This window comes from Hirundo rustica, chromosome 13 (assembly GCF_015227805.2).
Source record: "Hirundo rustica isolate bHirRus1 chromosome 13, bHirRus1.pri.v3, whole genome shotgun sequence".
In the NCBI taxonomy this organism is placed as follows: domain Eukaryota; kingdom Metazoa; phylum Chordata; class Aves; order Passeriformes; family Hirundinidae; genus Hirundo; species Hirundo rustica.
The window spans coordinates 2,401,373-2,420,824 of NC_053462.1; the positions used below are offsets into that span (position 1 = coordinate 2,401,373).

Here is a 19,452-nt window from a genome sequence, read left to right on the forward strand (position 1 = left end):
CTGTCTGCACCTGCCTGACTTTGCACACCGTGCTCAGAAGTTCCACCATGAGTCAGTCTGGAGCATTATTTAATTCTTCCTGTGAGGCCACAGCAAGGGTAACAAGGTCTCCTCGTTTGCCACACTCACTAATTCAGTGGGTAAATAGGTTGTTCTTACAGCTGATGAGGCTGTTAACCCTGAGCCTCTGAACTCAGAAAGGCATCTGTCCTTTCTGAAAATCTCCTTCTCGACAGAACCCATTAAATGTTCATAATTACCTCTGATTTTTATCTCTCTCAATATCCTAATTTATTAAGAGCCCTGCATATTAAGGCAGCTCTTTCCCCAGCCTGGGAGGGACTCCTGGGTCTCCTCCTTTAGCCAGGTGACTCCTGTTTCCACCTCACCTGTTGCCATCTCTGCTCCCAGCAGCTCCCACTGGTACAGCCCCATACTGGCTGTACAAGCAGATGCAAGAACGTTCCTGGAGGGCTGAAGCCCTGCAATCTCTCACATTCAGCTCAAATATGCTTTCATTTTAATCCCTTACAAGTACTCTTCATTTCCTGGACAAGACAGACCTTGTGCCTTCTGTTGTGTGCAAGTGCTCCACTGAGGTTAAATAAGCTTCATTCAAGATGGTTTCATTACTCACTAGAAATGAAATCACAGTTCATTTTCCAAGTCATCTTAAATGCCACTAAAACCTGTATTTCATCATAGTTCAGTGTGGTTTTAAAATATACATTTTAACCTAGCCTATAATTTTGTCCTAAAGAGTAATTTTCTCTTATTCTACAATTATTGGCAATTTGCACTGCTAAAAAGCCTCCATTGTGGAGGAGGACCCTTTGCTTTAGCCAACAAACAACCACAGAACAATCAGGATGCATTATAAAAAGCACTCCAAATCCAGGCCTTAATTACTATTAATTTGGAGATCCGTTTGTAAACCCAGGGGCAGGTCCCAGAGTGCTGGCACACCTCCTGCAGCAGTGAGCCACTAGAAAATACCTTTTCATCTCCCAGCCCAGAACCTTTCCATTACAGAGCTGCTCTCTTCAAAATATCAATCATCAACTTCTAAGCCAGCATTCCCTGAATTTTCCATAATAATTTTTAAAGGCATTTCCATGTAAGCCAATTCAGCCTGGTTAAGCTACAAACACTTTCAAAACCATTTTAAAACTCGCTACTTTCTTAAAAGCTGCTGCTTTTTACTCGGTGGTTCATATTTCCCAAATCAAGAAGGCTGAGCAAGAAGCTCTAATGATGAGCAGAATCTCAGGATGGTTGGGGTTGGAAGTGATCTTAAAGCGCACCCAGTGCCATCCCCTGCCATGGGCACGGACACCTCCCACTGTCCCAGGATAGCTCCAAACCTGTCCAACCTGACCTGGGACACCTTCCAGGGATGGAAGATGCATTCCTAACTGAGGAAGCAGCTCCCACTCCTCAGCCACGTGTTGCAGGGCGATCAGTTGAAGACATCAGCCCATCTTTTGGTAAATGAATGTCATGATAAATGACACGCTGGGCTTCTGACATTGAAGACAATTTTCTCATGTTTGTACACGCATTAATCATTCTGTGGCAGTGCACGTACATTAGGTATCGATTTTAGGACACCAAAGGAAAATACTACTGACCTAGCAAGAATGCAGGTTAATAAACTCAATTTAGGAAGGATGATTTTCCATTTGGAATGTTCACTAAACAAAAGCAGGAGAATACATAAGCAACAGGGCACTCACATGCATATAACAGGGATTGATGCATCCCAAACCCCTCATTTCTGCTAGGACAGTGCAAATGGCAGAGAAGGTGGTGAAGTCAACTCTGTCCCTCTTTTCTCCTTCCCTTTTGTCCCTCCCTTCCCCTCATCCAAGCCCAGAGCAATGGCAGGAATGCGAATGAACAATCTATTAATGCAAATGTGGTGCATTCAATCAGCATTCCCAGCCTCAGCAGTTGCTGAGATTTGTGGCCCATTGTCTCCATTTCTGAAAAAGATGTGCCTAGAAGAGCAATAATTCCCATGCTCCTGGAAAACACAGATGGTTAAAATTCTGGCTGTAGTCTCCTGCCCTCAATGGAGCCAGTATTTCATCTCCTGGAGTCTGCAGAATCAGGGAATTCACTGCCCTGAGCCAGATGCCAATCTAGTTCAGCAGCCTCCCTGCGACTGCAGCCAGTGCCAATCATTTCCAAGGAGACTGAAAGGTAAAAAACCTCCATTATCAACCATTACTAAACAATTTGCTCACCTGAGAGCAGCAACTCCAGGAGTCACACGTGCCTCTGCCCTGCAGCCCACCAGCAACGCTGCAAATGCTGCTCTGTTTAGCATGGATGCCATACAGTTTAATCCCCACAGAGCCCTACCAACCCTTTGGGACCTGTTCAATCCCCACAGAGCCCTACCAACCCCTTGGGACCTGTCTCACCAAATCAACACCACAAAAGGCAAGTGAGAAAAGAGAACCATCTCCTCTCATTTCTAGGGAAGAGAAAGCTGTGGACAAATTCCCTTTTCCTGCCTGTGGCAGGGCTGTACAACTGCTCACAAGCCTCTGTGTTTTCCTCATGTGTGTCCCCCTCCGTCGCCACTGCTCTGACTGGAATTTAAGATAACACTTTGTACAAGCATTAAACTGCTCTAAACACACACATATCACATGTTTGTGCAATTAACATTTTCCCAAAGCTGGTTTCAGGCCTTTTTGTGACATCTCGATGTGCTCAGCAAATGTTCTCCGTTTTTTCCTGTTTCTACTCCGTTATGGAAGAAGTAAAGCACAGCAGCAGCTGGCAGGTTTTCCATCCTGTTCCCTCCTGGATACCATCTGTTAAAAGCCTTTGCTGCCCAGAGTGAACTTTTATTCAAGTTTCTTCTAATTTACCCAACTCTAAACTAACTCCAGCACCACTAGCTCCAAACCTTTCACCCTACAGCATCCACTCTCAATCTGAAATGCATCCAGCTACATTCATCTGTGAACGATCCCACAAACTGCTCACAATTTTCAGCCGCTTGAATTTCCCCCATTCCTGTCTGCCTGATCAAATCTGAACTCACGACAAATCTGTAACTATGACTCCTTTCCCCAAACAGCCTCTTGGGAAGCGTGGGGGTTTCAGCACCACGAGGAGGTTCTGGAGAACGGGAACACGATCCCCTATTGTCAGGACAGCTCCAACATCTGCTACCCTTCAGCGGCGCAGCGGATCACAAAGATGCCGCCTATTTTGTTAGTGCATCAGCTCCTCACCCCAGCCCTGCTAAAAAATTAATAAGTCCAGCCATCTGTGGACACTTCATTAAATTATCACAGCTCCTTCTCTCCAACATTATTCAGCATCATTTGTTGGAGTGGCAGAGGTGTGAAACGGCTCAAAATACACTCCTGCTAATGAGACATATTTCATAGATCTCACTGGCACAGGGAGCAGACTTTGTAATTACAAACACTCCTGCAGAACACAAGTCCAGCACCACCTGAATTAGGATAAGGCCAGATGCTTCCAGTCCTAGCTACAAACACCAAGCAGCACATCACTCTCCCCCCTTGCTTTAGGCAAACCACACAGGGGAGAATGCAACCAAAATTCCTGGCAGGACACAGCTCCTCAGGGAAGGGAGGAGGATTTTTACAAGGACTGTAACATGGAGAAAGGAAAACCTACCAAATGTCTTTGCTGGCTAAACAGAAGTGGGAAGTATATGGAATACAGAAGACAAATGAGAAATGTCAGTGCATAACCAGAATCCTGACTTGGTTAAACAGAGCTGGGACAGCATGGAAAACATGGAATGTGCTGCTCAAAACCAGGGTCCCTTGGCCAGAATGAAGGGAGAGGAGAATGCCACTGGACACATCAGTGACACACACACACAGGTACTGTCACACACAGTGACACACCGAGGGACCTGCTGGCACCTCGGAGCTGTCCTGAACAAACAACCCAACTCCAGACGTCCCAATGCCCCTTTCAAGTTTGATTATCTGATGATATGGGGAAGGTACACAAAAAAACATAGTGAGAAACAGCAAAATGCTGCACAAAATATTGTCCCACCTGGCCTTGGGCACTGCCAGGGATCCAGGGGCAGCCACAGCTGCTCTGGGCACCCTGTGCCAGGGCCTGCCCACCATCACAGGGAGGAATTTCTCCCTTTTATCTACTGCAGATCCAAAAACTTTAGAGGGTGTTTGGACATGGAAATCAGCATAATATGATGTTCTACCTGGCAAAACAAGCAAATCCAAATTCTAGTTAGGCATCACCTACATCATATATCTCTTCTTACATCATAAGAAGAGAACAATGAATTATTTCATTAATCAAATGGGAGCAACAAAATGACTGAATGAAGACCTTCAAAACACAGAAGTCACTACTGACAACCACAACTACAAGAAAAGCAGTGGGAGTGAGGTGGGGGTGTCAGTCCACAGCACAGGTCAGGCTCAAGAAGTGCTGCAAGAATTGGCACAGACAAACAAAAAAAACCACATCTGCTGATGGAGGAGGTGAAATCATGAAACCTGGAGACAGGACTGGCAGTTCAAGGGCCAAACAACACAAAAGCTCCAGCAGCAGCAGGAAAATAGCAGCAGCCACAATGAATCTGATCTCCACAGACACCAAGAAACAACATTCTAATGCCAGAAAAAATTAATTGAGGGCACGTAAACCATGGAGTCATTTATTTGCTGCTGTTGAAGATCATTCTAATAGCAAGGCCAATGAAACCCCTGTGGGATCTCAAGAGAGGCCCTAAAGATAAGGCACACAGATTGCCTCATCATTTAAGGAACTTCAGGTCTTCATCAATAGACTGCCTAAAAATAAGAACCCTACAGGCTCACAATTACTCTTTCTAAAACAAAATCGAGAGCCACAACAAAAGAAGAGCAAGATCCGAGGGTTGTGGTGAAAGAAAAGAGCTTGACAGGTTAAATAATTTTAGTTCCAGGCGAGGCTATCAATTACGGAAGCTCATGTGAACAAGCTATTCAAAGAAGATTAATGCACAGAGAGGACTGTCAGGATAAATTTATCACAAAACTGGAAGAAAGGAAAGATCTGAAAAACTTTTAGAGGCAACTCTATAGACAATGACAAAGACAGCTGGTACCTGACAACAGGCATTTAGAGACAGGAAATAACCAACAATTTCACTGCAAACTCCTCACAGGGATGCGTGAATTGCAAAGCAAGCTGGAAAACCAGGGTGCTTGAAGGCTGACAGAACAGCAAACACAAAGCACAAAGAACTTTTACAGACACAAACATGCAGCTCAAAGAGATGTCTGGAGACAACAAGGGTGCGTGGCAGCATAAAGGCAAACACTAAAAGCCGTAGAACTGCAAATTATCCAACACGAGCGCAGCTCAGGTGGCATCAGCACACCACTGACCCCTCCAGCAGCTGCTGGCCATGAACCTGAGTATCAGGAAGAGACTTTTAGAGGTCTCTCCACAACAGAGCCTAATTTTAACTCTGTTTTTAAATGCAGACTGACAGTGCATTTAAGCCAGGGCTGACTTGAGAAGTTGTTACAGAAGGAAGAGCAACACCTTTAGAGAAACATATAAATTATCTAGGGACATTGCCCCATGTTCCTCCAAAACAGGGGATTCTACATGAAATGAACAGGGCTTGGAGAGTTTGCAACAATTTTTAACATCCTTATTTCCAGTGTATTTATGTGAATGGTGAGACATACCCTATGCTTTTAAGAATGTTACTGAGAACTAGCCTCACTGAAATCAATCCTAGCAAAGTCATAACCTAATTTTTCCTTATTCAAAATAATTTTCCTCCATTTTGCTTCCTTTCCAGGGTCATTAAACTTCATCTTGAATTTTTGTTACAGAAAAATCAAACACGAATCAGAGAAACCCTTGTGCCTTGATACTTCCTACCCTTGCTGTTTTTGCGTCACCTTTCACTCAGGGCTATAGCACAGGTTCTTATGGTTTCCAAAAAGCAATATTCAGTCAGTCAGAAACCTGAGCAGTGTCAGCACACAGAGCCTTCACTGTACCCTAATAAAGCTGAAATCTCTTGCTGATTCCACTCCGGTGCAGGCAGGGAGTGAGGAACACAGGCTGCAGATGTAACCATCACTCTGCCGACAGCTCGGGATTCCGAGCGAGCTGCGCGCGAGCTTGTCAAACAGGATTACACAGGGATTGCTGCTGCTGACATGCAGAGCAGAAAGGGGGAAAATCTGATCTCAGTCAAAAGATGAACAAATGAGAATCCAATCTAAACAAAGCTCAGCTGAGTTTCTTGTTTAGGGCTGTTGATGCACCATCGGTACGGTGTCACTTGCTCCTTGTCCCACCATCCAGCAGAGCGCCAGCCCACGGGATTTCAGGGATTTGGCCCCCAGCTCCCTTCTACAGAATTCCTGTTTCTCCACAGATTAACTCTATCACCGGCCATGTTTTCAAAGGCAAAGGTCAAGATGGAACGTGTGCTGCAAAGAGCTCCCATTTGTTATGTTTGTTATGATTTACAGTAAGCTGATATTATTGTGAAGCACAGGAACACAGCTTTGCCCATGAACTAAATGCACAAAGGATATTCCCTCTGCCAGTCACAAGGCTTGCGCTGCTCGGGACTTGAGTTCCAGTCTAGAAAACACGAGTTTTTTTCTGAGCAGTGCTATTACACCATTACTACAGCAGGAAGCTCAGGCACGAGTGCCACACATCTCCCTGTGCCCCAGCCTCAGCAGAGCATTTGTCACCCTCCAGCAAGCACAAATAAGCTTTAACTGGCTCACTGACCCACAGCATTCGGGACAGGGATAGTATTAGTCACAATGAGCTGTTGGACTTGGTTTGAGACAAGGTGAAATACACTTGAAATACAAAAGCTTAAGAAAACCTGTGTTTTTCAATAGGAACTAGTTTTAAGCAAGCAAATTAAGAGTCTCTTCACCTGGGCTCTGACTTGGTCATTAGATGTCAAGGAAAAATTTCAAAACAAGGTCACATTTCCTGCCGTGGGCTTTCCCTGGGATTCCAGTGGTAATCCAGCTGCAGGCAAGTCCTGCCCTTCTCTGCCCTGCACATGGCAAGAGGCTCTGGCACTAAATCCCAATCTGAGACTAAAAATTTATAACAGTTTTGAAACTGGACCTTCTTCAGTCCTAGAACTGAAGCCCAGTTCAAAGGCTCATATAGATTTTCTTGATTACTTTAACTGGACAAATGTGGACTGCAAGAATTGAGAATGACAAATAAGATAGAACATTTATTGTCTTAAGTGTCTAAACTCTCACACTCTCAGTAACAGCTGACAGAACCTGTACAAACTGCAGTTGTGTTAAAACCACCTTTGCCATTTACCTGTCATGAAGAAATGCATTTTGATCTAAGTCAAATTATGAAAAATACAGATGCTTTTTTCATAGAAAACATACTTCTGTAAGGAAAATTTATCACCCATGCCACTTACTGGATAAGTGCTCTTAAGTACTCTCCTCTGAAGTTATCTCTGCTCTGAGGCTTTTTCCAATTTCAAGATGCAGAATGTTCTTTATTCACAGAGATCTGATCAAGATCACTTTTCTCTCCTTGCTGTTAAAGGAAACGTGCAATCCTGGGTAAAAATGTGCTGTTATTTCTAACTTAGCCCCATCTCCGCAAGACTGGGACACTTTGTCCTGAGCTTTTCTCTCACCCTTTGGGATGGCACATACAGTCCAGTGAGAAATTAAACACTGCTCAGCTGCAATCTTTAGAGCTTGGCAAACTTCTCCGAGGACACGAGCAAACAGAACCAAACAATCTGGCTACTTCCGTGCAGCTCCTTGTAGTTGTGGCAAAAAGCAAAGATAAAACTTCAGCTCAAAATAATGTTTGAAAAAACCCCTTATCTCTTCACCATTATTTATCCAGAAATAAGTGATGGGTATTCAATAGCTGAGCACTCTAACAGCCCAGAAGGGAACACAGCACACCTCTGCTGCTGGGCTTTGCAGGGTTCCACCTTCAACTGCAAGCACACATCCCTGCAGGGTGCTGCTCCCTCCCACGGGCTATGCTCAGGGAATGGCCTAGATAATCATTTCTTGGCCACAGCTTCCACCCTGCCTATCATCCAGAGTCTGTAATGGATACAGAATTCCTTATCCCTACCTGTCCTCCTCATTTGCAGCACCTCGGTGCCTTATAAAAAGTAATATTTGAAATTTACGGTAGAGAAATTCTTTATTAGCCCACGGAGAAAAGGCAAAGCGTGGAGATCTGGAGCTGGTGTCACGCGCTAAGAAGCAGGATTAGGCCCTGGCATCTCCTGGCTCAGAATTCAATGAACTCCTCCAAGCCTCAGGAACCACCACAGCCCAGCCAGGCCTCCTGCAATTCCAGGGACAGCTCTCCCAGCCATCACTTTGGAAGCCCCAAGCTGGAAACACGCAAGATGCAAATAAATCTTGAAAAGGCAATGTGGTGAGCTAGAAACTGGAGCAGCTTCCCAAGCCAAGTCCAGTGCCTGTGTCCGATGTCTGGAGGAACTCCCAGCAGCAAAACCCAAGCGAGGGCGGGTCCCTCCTCCCCGCAGGGTCCGTGCGACACCTGGCACTGTCACACCGACCTGGGGACACCCGACCCCAGGCACAGAACAGCTGCAGGAGCTTCCAGTGCCCTTCTGAGAGCCCCCACTGTGTCAGTGACCTGCCCCAAGCCCTGCCCCAGCACAGCAGCGCGGAGGAGCCACGGATGAACCGGAGGGAGGAGGGGACTGAGCCAGGCCAGCAGAGCAGAGCACACCGTGCCTGGGACTGAACTCCAAATCCTTCTGCCGAGCATGGACACGACGGGCCTCGGCCCACTGCAGCGTCCCCAGCGCAAGGGGAAAAGCAGGACATCTCCCAAGGTGCCAACACAAAGCAACACGTGAAGCTTCCCCACGGCGTCTCCAGAGTCGCTGCTCAGGAACGTTCTCCCCCTGGGCTGCGCTGCCCCTGCAAAGTGCTCGCTGCTTCCAAAGGAGACACTACACTTCTACTAAGTACATATCAAATCTTCCCGGTTTCTGAGCCATTTTAGAGTTTACACAGCAGGAGCATTTCTTAACAGAAGTGATTTGTCTGTACTTTTTCTAAAAGTAATTACAAAATGAAGGTTTGAAAATAAAATTTCTGTGAGTATTTAAATGAGAAATAATAATTCAAGCAGATTAATTAGTTGAGGTGAGAAAAAAAAAGTCAGAAGTTATCAGCAAGTGTTTTTAAATTAATGAAATTCAGACACACCTGAAGTTTGTATTGAGGCAGTGCCACAGCTTGCCTCATCGCAGCCAAGCAAATGACACAAAGCTCAAAGCCAAGAAATATCAAATGCAAGGATAAGTGGAAGAAGAGGAAGAAAAACAGCTGGATTCACTTGGGGAAAGAAGATGACAAGAAGTGAAACAAATAATTTAGTGAGCAGTCTTGAAATGGATTTACAGAGCAAATAAATCTGCATGATCAAACTCAGTGCCCCTGTCACACTTCCCAACTTTTACATCCTCACAGATCTGTTCTCTCAATAAAAGCTTTAACCAAGCCACAGTAACTAGTGACTGGGGAAAAATCATCCCGGGAATATTTTCAGCTCGTGTCATTATCCTTTTTATTAAAATACACACATTTTTATTTTTCCAAGATGAATTACACACACAGATCTCCAAAACTTTGTAAATCTATTTTTAATCCATGTTTTACAGCAGCTTCTTTAAACCTCTACCCTTAAGATCTAACTGGCACTTAAGTATCAAAGACAGATTTGCATTTCAAAAGGCAATTAAAAAACATACTGTACCAAGGCACTGATTAAAGTGTTGTGGCTTTACATAAATTAGGCAGTTCCTCTGACTTTCCCTATTTCAAATCCATCATAATGGGAAAATCCTACACATTACATGGACTGTATGACCATTACCTCCCTTAGAAACTGGTGATGACAAACTCAACCTTCATTCACTTGAAGGAACCAAACTGTGGAGGCTCACACCGAATGGGAAAGAGATACTCATATCCCCAAAGTGCTGCTCATTACAGAAAACTAATATTTGTTGTTGTTTGCAGTTCCTAAAAATCAAGGATTTACTACTACAAACCCACTAGAACAGCAAATACTTTCCTACCAAGGTGTAGCAGCACACAATTTTAAGCTACAGAAATTCAAGTGCTCTTCACAATGGAATATTTTATCATATCCTCTGACTTTTAAAACTAAAGACAGCAAAGATCAGTTCCTTTAAGCCATCACAGAACCTCTTGACCGTCACAGCTACAAAAAGCCAAAGAGCAGAAGTTTTCTCCTGGATGTCCACGCATAGAAAAGGTCCTTTAAAGGCACGTTGCCAAGCGCTCAGTGAAGCACTGCCCTGCCACGGCACGTTCAGAGCAGGGTCAAACACAGACTGATGCAAACCCCAGCCAGGCTGCCTCGAACACAATCCCTCCGATCCCTGACCCAGCACTCCAGGCACCTGTTTTGGGTTGAGTTCTTCATACAGTGCTTCACTAAACAAATCCCTGCCACCCTACGGCAGTGAAAGAGCTTTAGATCCCAAAACCCAAACTCAAATCAGAATAGATAGAAAGTCCTTTAAATAACCTGAGAAATTTATGCAAATTTGGCCACCTTCCTGCAGGGAGATTGCTCAGCATCATCCACCGGCCCTGCAGTTCCAAGACTGGAAATTCCAACCCTGTATCCACGTGATGGAACACAACATGCTTTAACTGGATTTCCTTGGCCTCCGTGACTCACCAGAACTTGTCATCTCCAAGAGTTATTTAATGAGTAAGAAGCTGTTAAAACATGCAACCTACACTTCATAATGCTGCATTTCAGAGATCAGGTGCATGGCAGCACCACACTCAGACACAGCAGAGGAACCCCACATACCACTGCTCAATTAAGAGGGGAATTAGTCCCTCCCACTGGAATTTTGAGGCCGAGGGGAGCCCTTACTATGCTAACAATGCCCACGCTCACCACAGCCTGAAAGCTGCCAATTAAAACAAAGAGAGTGGGAAGGAATATTAAAAACCACTGTTAAAACTAAGGGATTCAAATGAGGACAAGAAAAGTAATAGGCTAAACCAGAATTTAAATATTCCAAAGCCTTCAGCAACCAAAGTGCTTTTCCCCCCACACAAGAGGATTAAACTCAGCATGGTCTTGCCCAGCTCTTGGCACTTGACTGGGTGGTAAATAGGTTTTCACACACCCACATCTGCCAAAGCCGCTGCAGCAGTGCAGCCAGAGGATGCTCTGGGGCAGGTTTCCAAGGCGCAGGATGGCAAAAGGCAATGCACAGCATGTGTCACCAGCATTTCCTCTAGTTCTGGGCAATAAAAGTACTATTTTTATTGCACGGAATCAATCAATAATCTTAATACAAAGCTCTCAGACCAACATGTGCCAAAGGGGCAACTGGTTGTGTGGGGAAGGCCCTTACTGTCTTGGGCTAGACTGTATTTGTTCTGTTTTCTAGCTAAGACTGTTTGGGGAAAAAACCTCACCAGAACCGCACTGTTGTTTGTTGTGGGTTTTTTTAAAGTAGGCTCTTGGGTTGTTTTGTTTTGTTTTTTCAGGAAGGTGGGTTCTTTTTCAAGTACTAAAAGGCTCTTAAAGATTCCATCATTTTCGAAAATATCAATTGAAATAGTACCTTCTAACCTAGACAGGAGAAAATGGAAGTGGGAATTCGGCAGACATTTTGGCTTACCTTCATTTTTAACCCCATTAACCTCCCCTAATGATCGTATAGAGCAGGCTGATAGCAGAGGCAGGAGGCTGGAGGCTCTCATGTGGAAAGCAGCAGAATTAATCCCGACAGCAGCGATGCAAGGAGGTGGTAATTGCTCGAGAGAAGTGTGGGAGAACTGCCTTTATTGTCCTCATTGCCAAGAAGCTCGGAAATCTATTCCTCATTAAGAGATTCTCAAAGTCACTCTTTTAAGGTATAAAACCCCAATTTTTCTATTTCTGACACTGCTGATGTTTCACAACAATGCTACAAGCCAAGTTAATGGGAACAACATCCGAATACAAACGATGGAAGCGGCAGCTCTGGGAGATGCAGGAGCACCAGTCAGGAAGAATTCATTACCCCGAGACATTTATTAAGCAAAGGGAAAAAAAAACTGTTTGAAAAAGGCTGGCAAACATCATTAGAGAAACAAAGGAAAATCACTTCATAGGCTTCTTTTCTAGTTACAGTGCCTTAGTTTACCTTGGTTTTTTTCTTCTGGTTGGTTTTTGAAGTCTCACCCTTACTCAGTAATTACAGGTCTCGTCCTGCTTTACTGTTTACACGACAAACTGACAACACCAAGCCCTGATAAATAAGCGAGTGACAGAACAGATCATTTCTTCTAGGCATAATCTTTATTTTTACCTGCAAACTTCACTCCCTCACTGCTTCCTGTCCCCTAAAAATAAAGCTATCACCTATTAAGTCTAAAGGGTACTCGAGACACCAAAGCTGAGGCTATGATTTGGGCTTTTTAATGGGAAATTGTATGTATTTGGTTGGTTGTTACTTTTCAAACTTCCTTGTTCACGCCTGATACTCAAGAAACAGAAAAATACAACTCCCCAGCACTCCATTCTCTGCTCACCTCCCAGTCCTGCAGGGACTCTACACACTGCTGTTAGGAGCTTCCTAAATGTTTCAGACACAGCAGGTAATTCTCCACATACAAGCACAGAAAGTTATTTTAAGGTTATTTATACATAAAGAAAGTAAAATCCTGTTTTCTTCCCCCTTCTAAGCCGTGGTAAATCTCCATTGTGATTTCAGACACCTGACACTTCCCTTAATCCATTCATTGCAACTTTCCTGATCTCCAGCATTCCCTGAGAAACACCCCACACATTAAGCCGCTTACAGGAACAGAGCACACCACAACTGCCCGCCAGAAAAAGGAGAGCCCCAGGCCCAGTTTCCCTGGCTGATGCGTTCCTTGGGAAGCACGTCCCCGTTTTCCCAAGGGCAGGGCGTTCCCTCCCATCTGCCTTACCTGCCACGGTGAGCTTCGCTGTCCTGCTCACGATGGTCCCCAGGCTGTCCACAGTTGCCACGCACTGATAATATCCTTCATCGGGTTTATTATGCTTGGAATGCACCACGCTGTTAATTAACAAAGATCCATCCGGCAGCAGCTGGCGGCGGTCGTCGGACACCAAGTTGAGGAAAGTGCCGTCCTTCTTCCACTCGATCCTGGGAGGGGTCTCGCAGTGAGCGGAGCAGTTCATGACCACCGACGCTCCGCGCACCGACACCACGTCCAGGGGCTCCACCAGGAAGTAGAAAGGAGTGAAGGTTCTCACGAGCGATTCTGTAAAAAATACACGGAATTTTTGGGTCAGTTTCCCACAGTTTTTAATGCGAAACGCACCCTCCTTGGAGATACTGCAATGAGCACAAGAGCTGCCACCGCTCACATCCTCCCCGTGAACAGATTCAACCGGCTTGGTCTGTATGACAGCGTTTTCTGCTTTGATTATTCACATCATGGACCCTCAGGTTCCAGGATATTTCCATCCCTAAAATGTATTTCCCTGCTCTGCTCTCGGCCCCTGTGGTGTGGGTGCCCTCCCAGCAGCGCTCTCCTTCGGTTTGGGAGCCATCAAGAATTCAGCCCTCAGGAGAAAGTCTCCCATTCTGAGCTTCACACATCTTACAAGTGTCATACAGTGTTTTTTACTTCCATTCTAGCCCAGGATAAACATGATTACTTTTCCATTTTAAGTATTCCCCAAAGAGTTCTGTAATTAACATCTACTTTGCATTAAGAAGTGAATTTTAATTACTGTCTTTCTGGTGTATTTGGTCAAGCAGAATGATTGCATGTCAATATCACTTTGACTTGTCATAACTTAGTCATGTGTAGAAAACAGAAGGCAAATTCTTTCAGAGAAGAACAGTTTATTACTATTATTAACACTGGGCTCAGGGAAAAAGGCATCTCGGATTTTAAAGCCCACCTTAGAAATAACACTCATAACAATATCAAACTCCTGCACTCATCTCAAAACCATTCCATCTCTCACCATTGACCACTTCGTCTCATGGTCAATAAAACAATGGTGAAATATTTTAAAACCACCCGAAAGGCAAATATACATTTATTAACGAAACTTGTTTAATTAAGCCACAGAATAATTCTGGGGTTTGGGGAAAAAGCACAAATTCTGAAGGCGACCTTTGCTTCCAAACAAAGGCTGTCCTGGAGGCATTGCAGCTACTGCCATTGCTTGGTTGTTTGTGGGGCATTTAAAATCGGATTTACCTCCTAAAATGACTTTAATTAACAAATTGATATGATTTCCTCTATCACTGAACTACACAGAGTCTCTGGTCCCCAAAGAGCCTCCAGCTTCCCCCCAGAGGGACTCCAGCCTTCCTGCACAGAGCCCATTGTCTCTGCTGCTCACAATTCACAGCGACTTGGAGATAAGGCAGGAGTGGTGTGAAAGCAACAACAGATAAATGAAGCTTTGGCAGCTGATAGCATTCAAATGCTCCCTCACCTTCAAGAATTCCAAGAGGAAATAAAGGAAAATATTCTGGAAGACTGAAGTTTCCTGTTAGGTTGGGGATCCAAACCCTTGGGATTGTCTTTCTTGAGGGTAATAGAGACATACCCTCCAAAAAAAACCTCAAACCAAAGATACAGAACAAAAAAAATCAATAAAACTTAAGAAATTTCTAGGAGCTGCTTGTGTTACTCTGCTTTGTACAAGGGCACCTATGTGTGGATGTTCTCGATTCTCTGAGCCTCTGAAATCCTGAGTGTCAGCGCTCACGCAGCAAAAGGCAGAGCAGAAACAAGTCATGAACAGCAGGAAAATCTTTGACTTTTTTACCTCTACAATCTCTTCCAGTGCCACAGAAACCTAAAGTTCTTATTAAAATTAAAGCTGCACAGTCCCTGGGCTTTAAAGGGAAGCATTTCTCCCCCATCTCAATTACAGGCTTCTCCAAGTTTTTCCAGTATAAATCCAGACTCCTGTGAGAACAAAATACACTGGTTTGAGTTTTGCTTCACTCTGGCTTTTCAAATAAATCCCAGAAAACCTTTAAAAGGGGAATGGCAGCTTTTTGTTTGCCCTGCCAGTCTGCAGTGCAGATTGGAGCAGATCTAATCCACTGAAAAAGATCATTCTTGCCCTGGAAAGCAACAAGGCATCCAAGGAAACAGAGCAGAGCAGAGGATGTCCAGGGAGGTCACACCAAGACCTAAGAGCAGCTCAACAGGGTTTATAAACCTCGGGGAAGAACAGGAAGCAGATTCTCAGCCAGGCTTCAGAGGCACCAAACTCCTGCCAAGGGCCCTGGGAAGACACAGCACAAACTGCTTCATGCCAGGACATCACCGTGCTCCTGCACTGAACGCAGTGGGGACCAGATGTGAAGTGTTGGTGAATAACTCCACTCCAGCTTGAAGGAAGTTAAACCAGAACAGAAACCATTTCTTCAGAGGATCTGCAGCTGGGGTTTGGGGCACTCTGGAGAACCACACCGCAGCCAGCTGAGCTTGTGCTGCCTTTAAACCTCAATTCAGCACAAAAAGGGTTTGTACACACTCAACCTCAACAAACTTCTATTTCCACAACGAGCCATTTCTCCTACTGATTACTCAGCTCGATGACAACATCTTACTTTGGGTAGAATGGGTGTGTATTTGGTGCAGGGAGTCTTTCTCCTTTCCACACACTTACACACACAGGCGTGCACACAGCACTGCCTCCATTTGTGCCAGCACTGGCCAAGGAGCTCAAGCTAAAGCACGAGTCTGTTTCCCTGCTTGGACACAGGAAGAGATAAACCTCACTCATTCCCACCAGGCTGCAGTTTATTTCTCCCCAGATCTGCCCCAGAGATGAGGGGCAGGGAGCCAGATGTGCCAAAACACAGCGGAACGTCCTGGCACAGACAGGATCTCAATGAGCTGCAGACACAGAGTCATTTCTCATGTCCTGGAAGCGCCACAGCTCCCTCAGCCCTGCCAGAGCACAGGCAGCCGGGTTTAGCGCTCCTGTGCCCATCCCAGCACACAGGCAGTCAGGTTTAGCGCTCCTGTGCCCATCCCAGCACACAGACAGCCGGCTTTAGCGCTCCTGTGCCCATCCCAGTACACAGACAGCCGGGTTTAGCATTCCTGTGCCCATCCCAGCACACAGACAGCCGGCTTTAGCGCTCCTGTGCCCAGCCCAGCACACAGGCAGCCGGGTTTAGCGCTCCTGTGCCCAGCCCAGCACACAGACAGTCGGGTTTAGCGTTCCTGTGCCCAGCCCAGCACACAGACAGTCGGGTTTAGCGTTCCTGTGCCCAGCCCAGCACACAGACAGTCGGGTTTAGCGTTCCTGTGCCCAGCCCAGCACACAGACAGTCGGGTCTAGCGTTCCTGTGCCCAGCCCAGCACACAGACAGTCGGGTCTAGCGTTCCTGTGCCCAGCCCAGCACACAGACAGTCGGGTTTAGCGCTCCTGTGCCCATCCCAGAGCACAGACAGTCGGGTTTAGCGTTCCTGTGCCCAGCCCAGCACACAGACAGCCGGCTTTAGCGCTCCTGTGCCCACCCCAGCACACAGACAGTCGGGTTTAGCGTTCCTGTGCCCAGCCCAGCACACAGACAGCCGGCTTTAGCGCTCCTGTGCCCATCCCAGCACACAGACAGTCAGGTTTAGCGCTCCTGTGCCCATCCCAGCACACAGACAGTCGGGTTTAGTGCTCCTGTGCCCATCCCAGCACACAGACAGTCGGGTTTAGTGCTCCTGTGCCCATCCCAGCGCACAGACAGCCAGGTTTAGCTCTGCAGCAGGGCACTGCTGACTACATCACTGCTATAATCCCCAGATCTTGTTTCTGTAAGCTGCTGTAAGGCTTGCTACTTTCAATTTAATGTTAGACTAGCCAATTATTCCTGCCTAATCTCTTAACTCACACTTGGGTCCTCCAAATGTTTCCACCTTCCAAGGACCATTTTCCCAGATTTGAACTCTAACCTTGTCCTCGTTCTTCCCTAAGTGGTGTGAAAATGTAACAAATACAGTTTACACCATCAACCACTCTGGGAGTGAAAGACAGCAAATACAAGTTTACCTAGAACACACGAGTGCAAAACCCCAACAAAACAGCCTCCAACATCAACACCAGGACGTGGAGCTTCTGGAGAGAGCTCAGAGGAGACCACGGAGATGCTCTGAGGGCTGGAGCCCCTTTGGAGCCAGGCTGGGAGAGCTGGGGGTGCTCACCTGGACAAGAAAAGGCTCCAGGGAGAGCTCAGAGCCCCTGGCAGGAGAGCTGGAGAGGGACTGGGGACAAGGAGTGGAGGGAAAGGACACAGGGAATGGTTAGAAAGTGGAAAAGGCAGGTTTAGGTTAAAAATTGGGAAGGGATTGTTCCCTGTGAGGGTGGGCAGAGCCTGGCACAGGGTGCCCAGAGCAGCTGTGGCTGCCCCTGGATCCCTGGCAGTGCCCAAGGCCAGGCTGGACACTGGGGCTTGGAGCACCGTGGGATGGCGGAAGGTGTCTCTGCCTGCGGCAGAAGGTGGGACTGGATGAGCTTTAAGGCCCCCCCCCAACCCAAACTATTCCAGGATTCTGTGATTTTAATTTTGGGAAATACAACCTTGTTCGCCTCACCCAATTCTGTCCAGGAACTGATGCCCAATTAACTACTTGCATACATTCCTACCCCCTACTATTAAAAAGACTCTGGGGTGTTCTAGTCCTCCTCATAGCTCCTTTCTCCTCAATTCTCACAATTAACCATCAGTTCTGACACTGTTTCAGCCAAGACAAAACCCATCTCCCCAAAGTGACCTGACAGCATTTAACCATGAAGTGCTTCCAGCCTGTCCTGCACCATTTTCTGGGCAGAGGTGCATCTTTATAATGCCTCATGTGAGCAATGCGTAGAACAGCAAATGCCAAGCAGCTGCACAAGTGGGAAGAAGCTTCCCTTCGGTATCCAGTTAATTTCTGGAAGACACAAGCACTCCAATATCCACCTTAAATCACTGAAATGCGTCCTTTAACAACCGCCTGCCACGAGCTCATCAGAAATTACAGCACTTAGGAAAATAACTCCAGACAAAACCACTCTGATCTCAGTCCTACTGACTCCACATAAATCACCTCAAACTGGTGCACAGCAACGTGTCTCGAGATTTTACCACAGATCTGACCTGCTTTCAGTGCTGCCTCCAGAACTGCTCAGTCTCAGTGATGTTCTCCTGAGGACAGGCACAGGGCCCCAACACCACATTTCACTTTGGAAAGAAACCACATCACATTTTACAAGGACCAAATGCAACAACCATCCAGAAGGGAAATGTGAGGCACAGATAGCATTTCAGAACTCCTTTATCCAAACAGGATGATAAATCAAGGCGGCCAAATGCACGTCCATCACAATTAGCTGACTTGAGGTGAGCAGTACACCAGGCTGTGGTTTGGAAGGAGTCAAACCAGGCTTTGATAAAGAAAGATCACTCACTGTTCAGAGCTGAGGAACGACGTGGCACCTGTCCTTCTGACTCCAAGGCAATTTAGGAGTATGGGTAAGACACCCTTCAAGCTTGACACATAAAACAGAAGCATCTGACAAGTCCTGATCAGACTGGCAGGAACCGTTAGACAGCCCCTTCTCACGTACTGTGAGTCAATGATACAAGCTCCGAGCTCACTGGCTGCAGGATTGCACTTTGAAAAGGCTTTTCCCCAGAATTTAATTAATGTTCCCAATGGCCTCTATAATCCTAAAGACAGTGTTATGCCCTTCCTAACCCACATCGTTACAAAAAGCTGCCTCCACAATCAGCCAGACGTAGTTTAAGTGAAGCTGTTCCCCACGTCATTCCCTGCAGGCTGCCAGCAGGAGCTCACAGGGAACTTGTTCTGTGGTTTTGTTCACATATTCATGGCTAAGGAGCACGTTATCTATGTGGGCAAATTGCTGCATGTGGTAATCTCTAAATAAATGTATACATTACCATCTCGGTAATTTATTTTCCTTGACAACATCAGAAGCATTCTGCATTCCCCAATAAGCAAAATTTGTCTGTGATATTACAATGTACCAATGTTTAGACAAAGATGTATTTTCTGCTTAATATTACATTTTTCTCTTTAAAGGCAATAGAGATTATAGACCACCTGATCAAATTAAACTATGACAGCAACAGATACCAGCCAAACATCTTTTGATTTTACTTTCATAAAACACTTCCAAAGCCCAACCAAACACGCAGTGCTTGGCAAGTTCACCACACTCAAAAATCAAGGTCACATTTCTAAACTGTGTTCTCCACTTCAGCTCCACAAAGGCTCTGCAATCCACAAATTACACCAGACAAAAATTAAATCGCGCTTAAGCATCAAGAAGAAAAAAGGTGAGAGCGTAAGAGCTACCCCTGACTGCAGAGCACAGTAT

At 45.8% G+C, this 19,452-nt stretch overlaps 1 protein-coding gene across 7 annotated transcripts in view; it reads right to left on the reverse strand.

The window, feature by feature from the left end:
- The window catches only part of NEO1 (neogenin 1), a 171,170-nt gene that overhangs the window by 103,663 nt on the left and 48,055 nt on the right, over positions 1 to 19,452 (reverse strand). For all 7 annotated transcript variants that reach the window (XM_040077832.2, XM_040077831.2, XM_040077827.2 and 4 more), the window contains exon 2: positions 13,032 to 13,349. In XM_040077832.2, the coding sequence (XP_039933766.1) occupies positions 13,032 to 13,349 (318 nt within the window). The remainder of the gene's footprint in view (positions 1 to 13,031; positions 13,350 to 19,452) is intronic.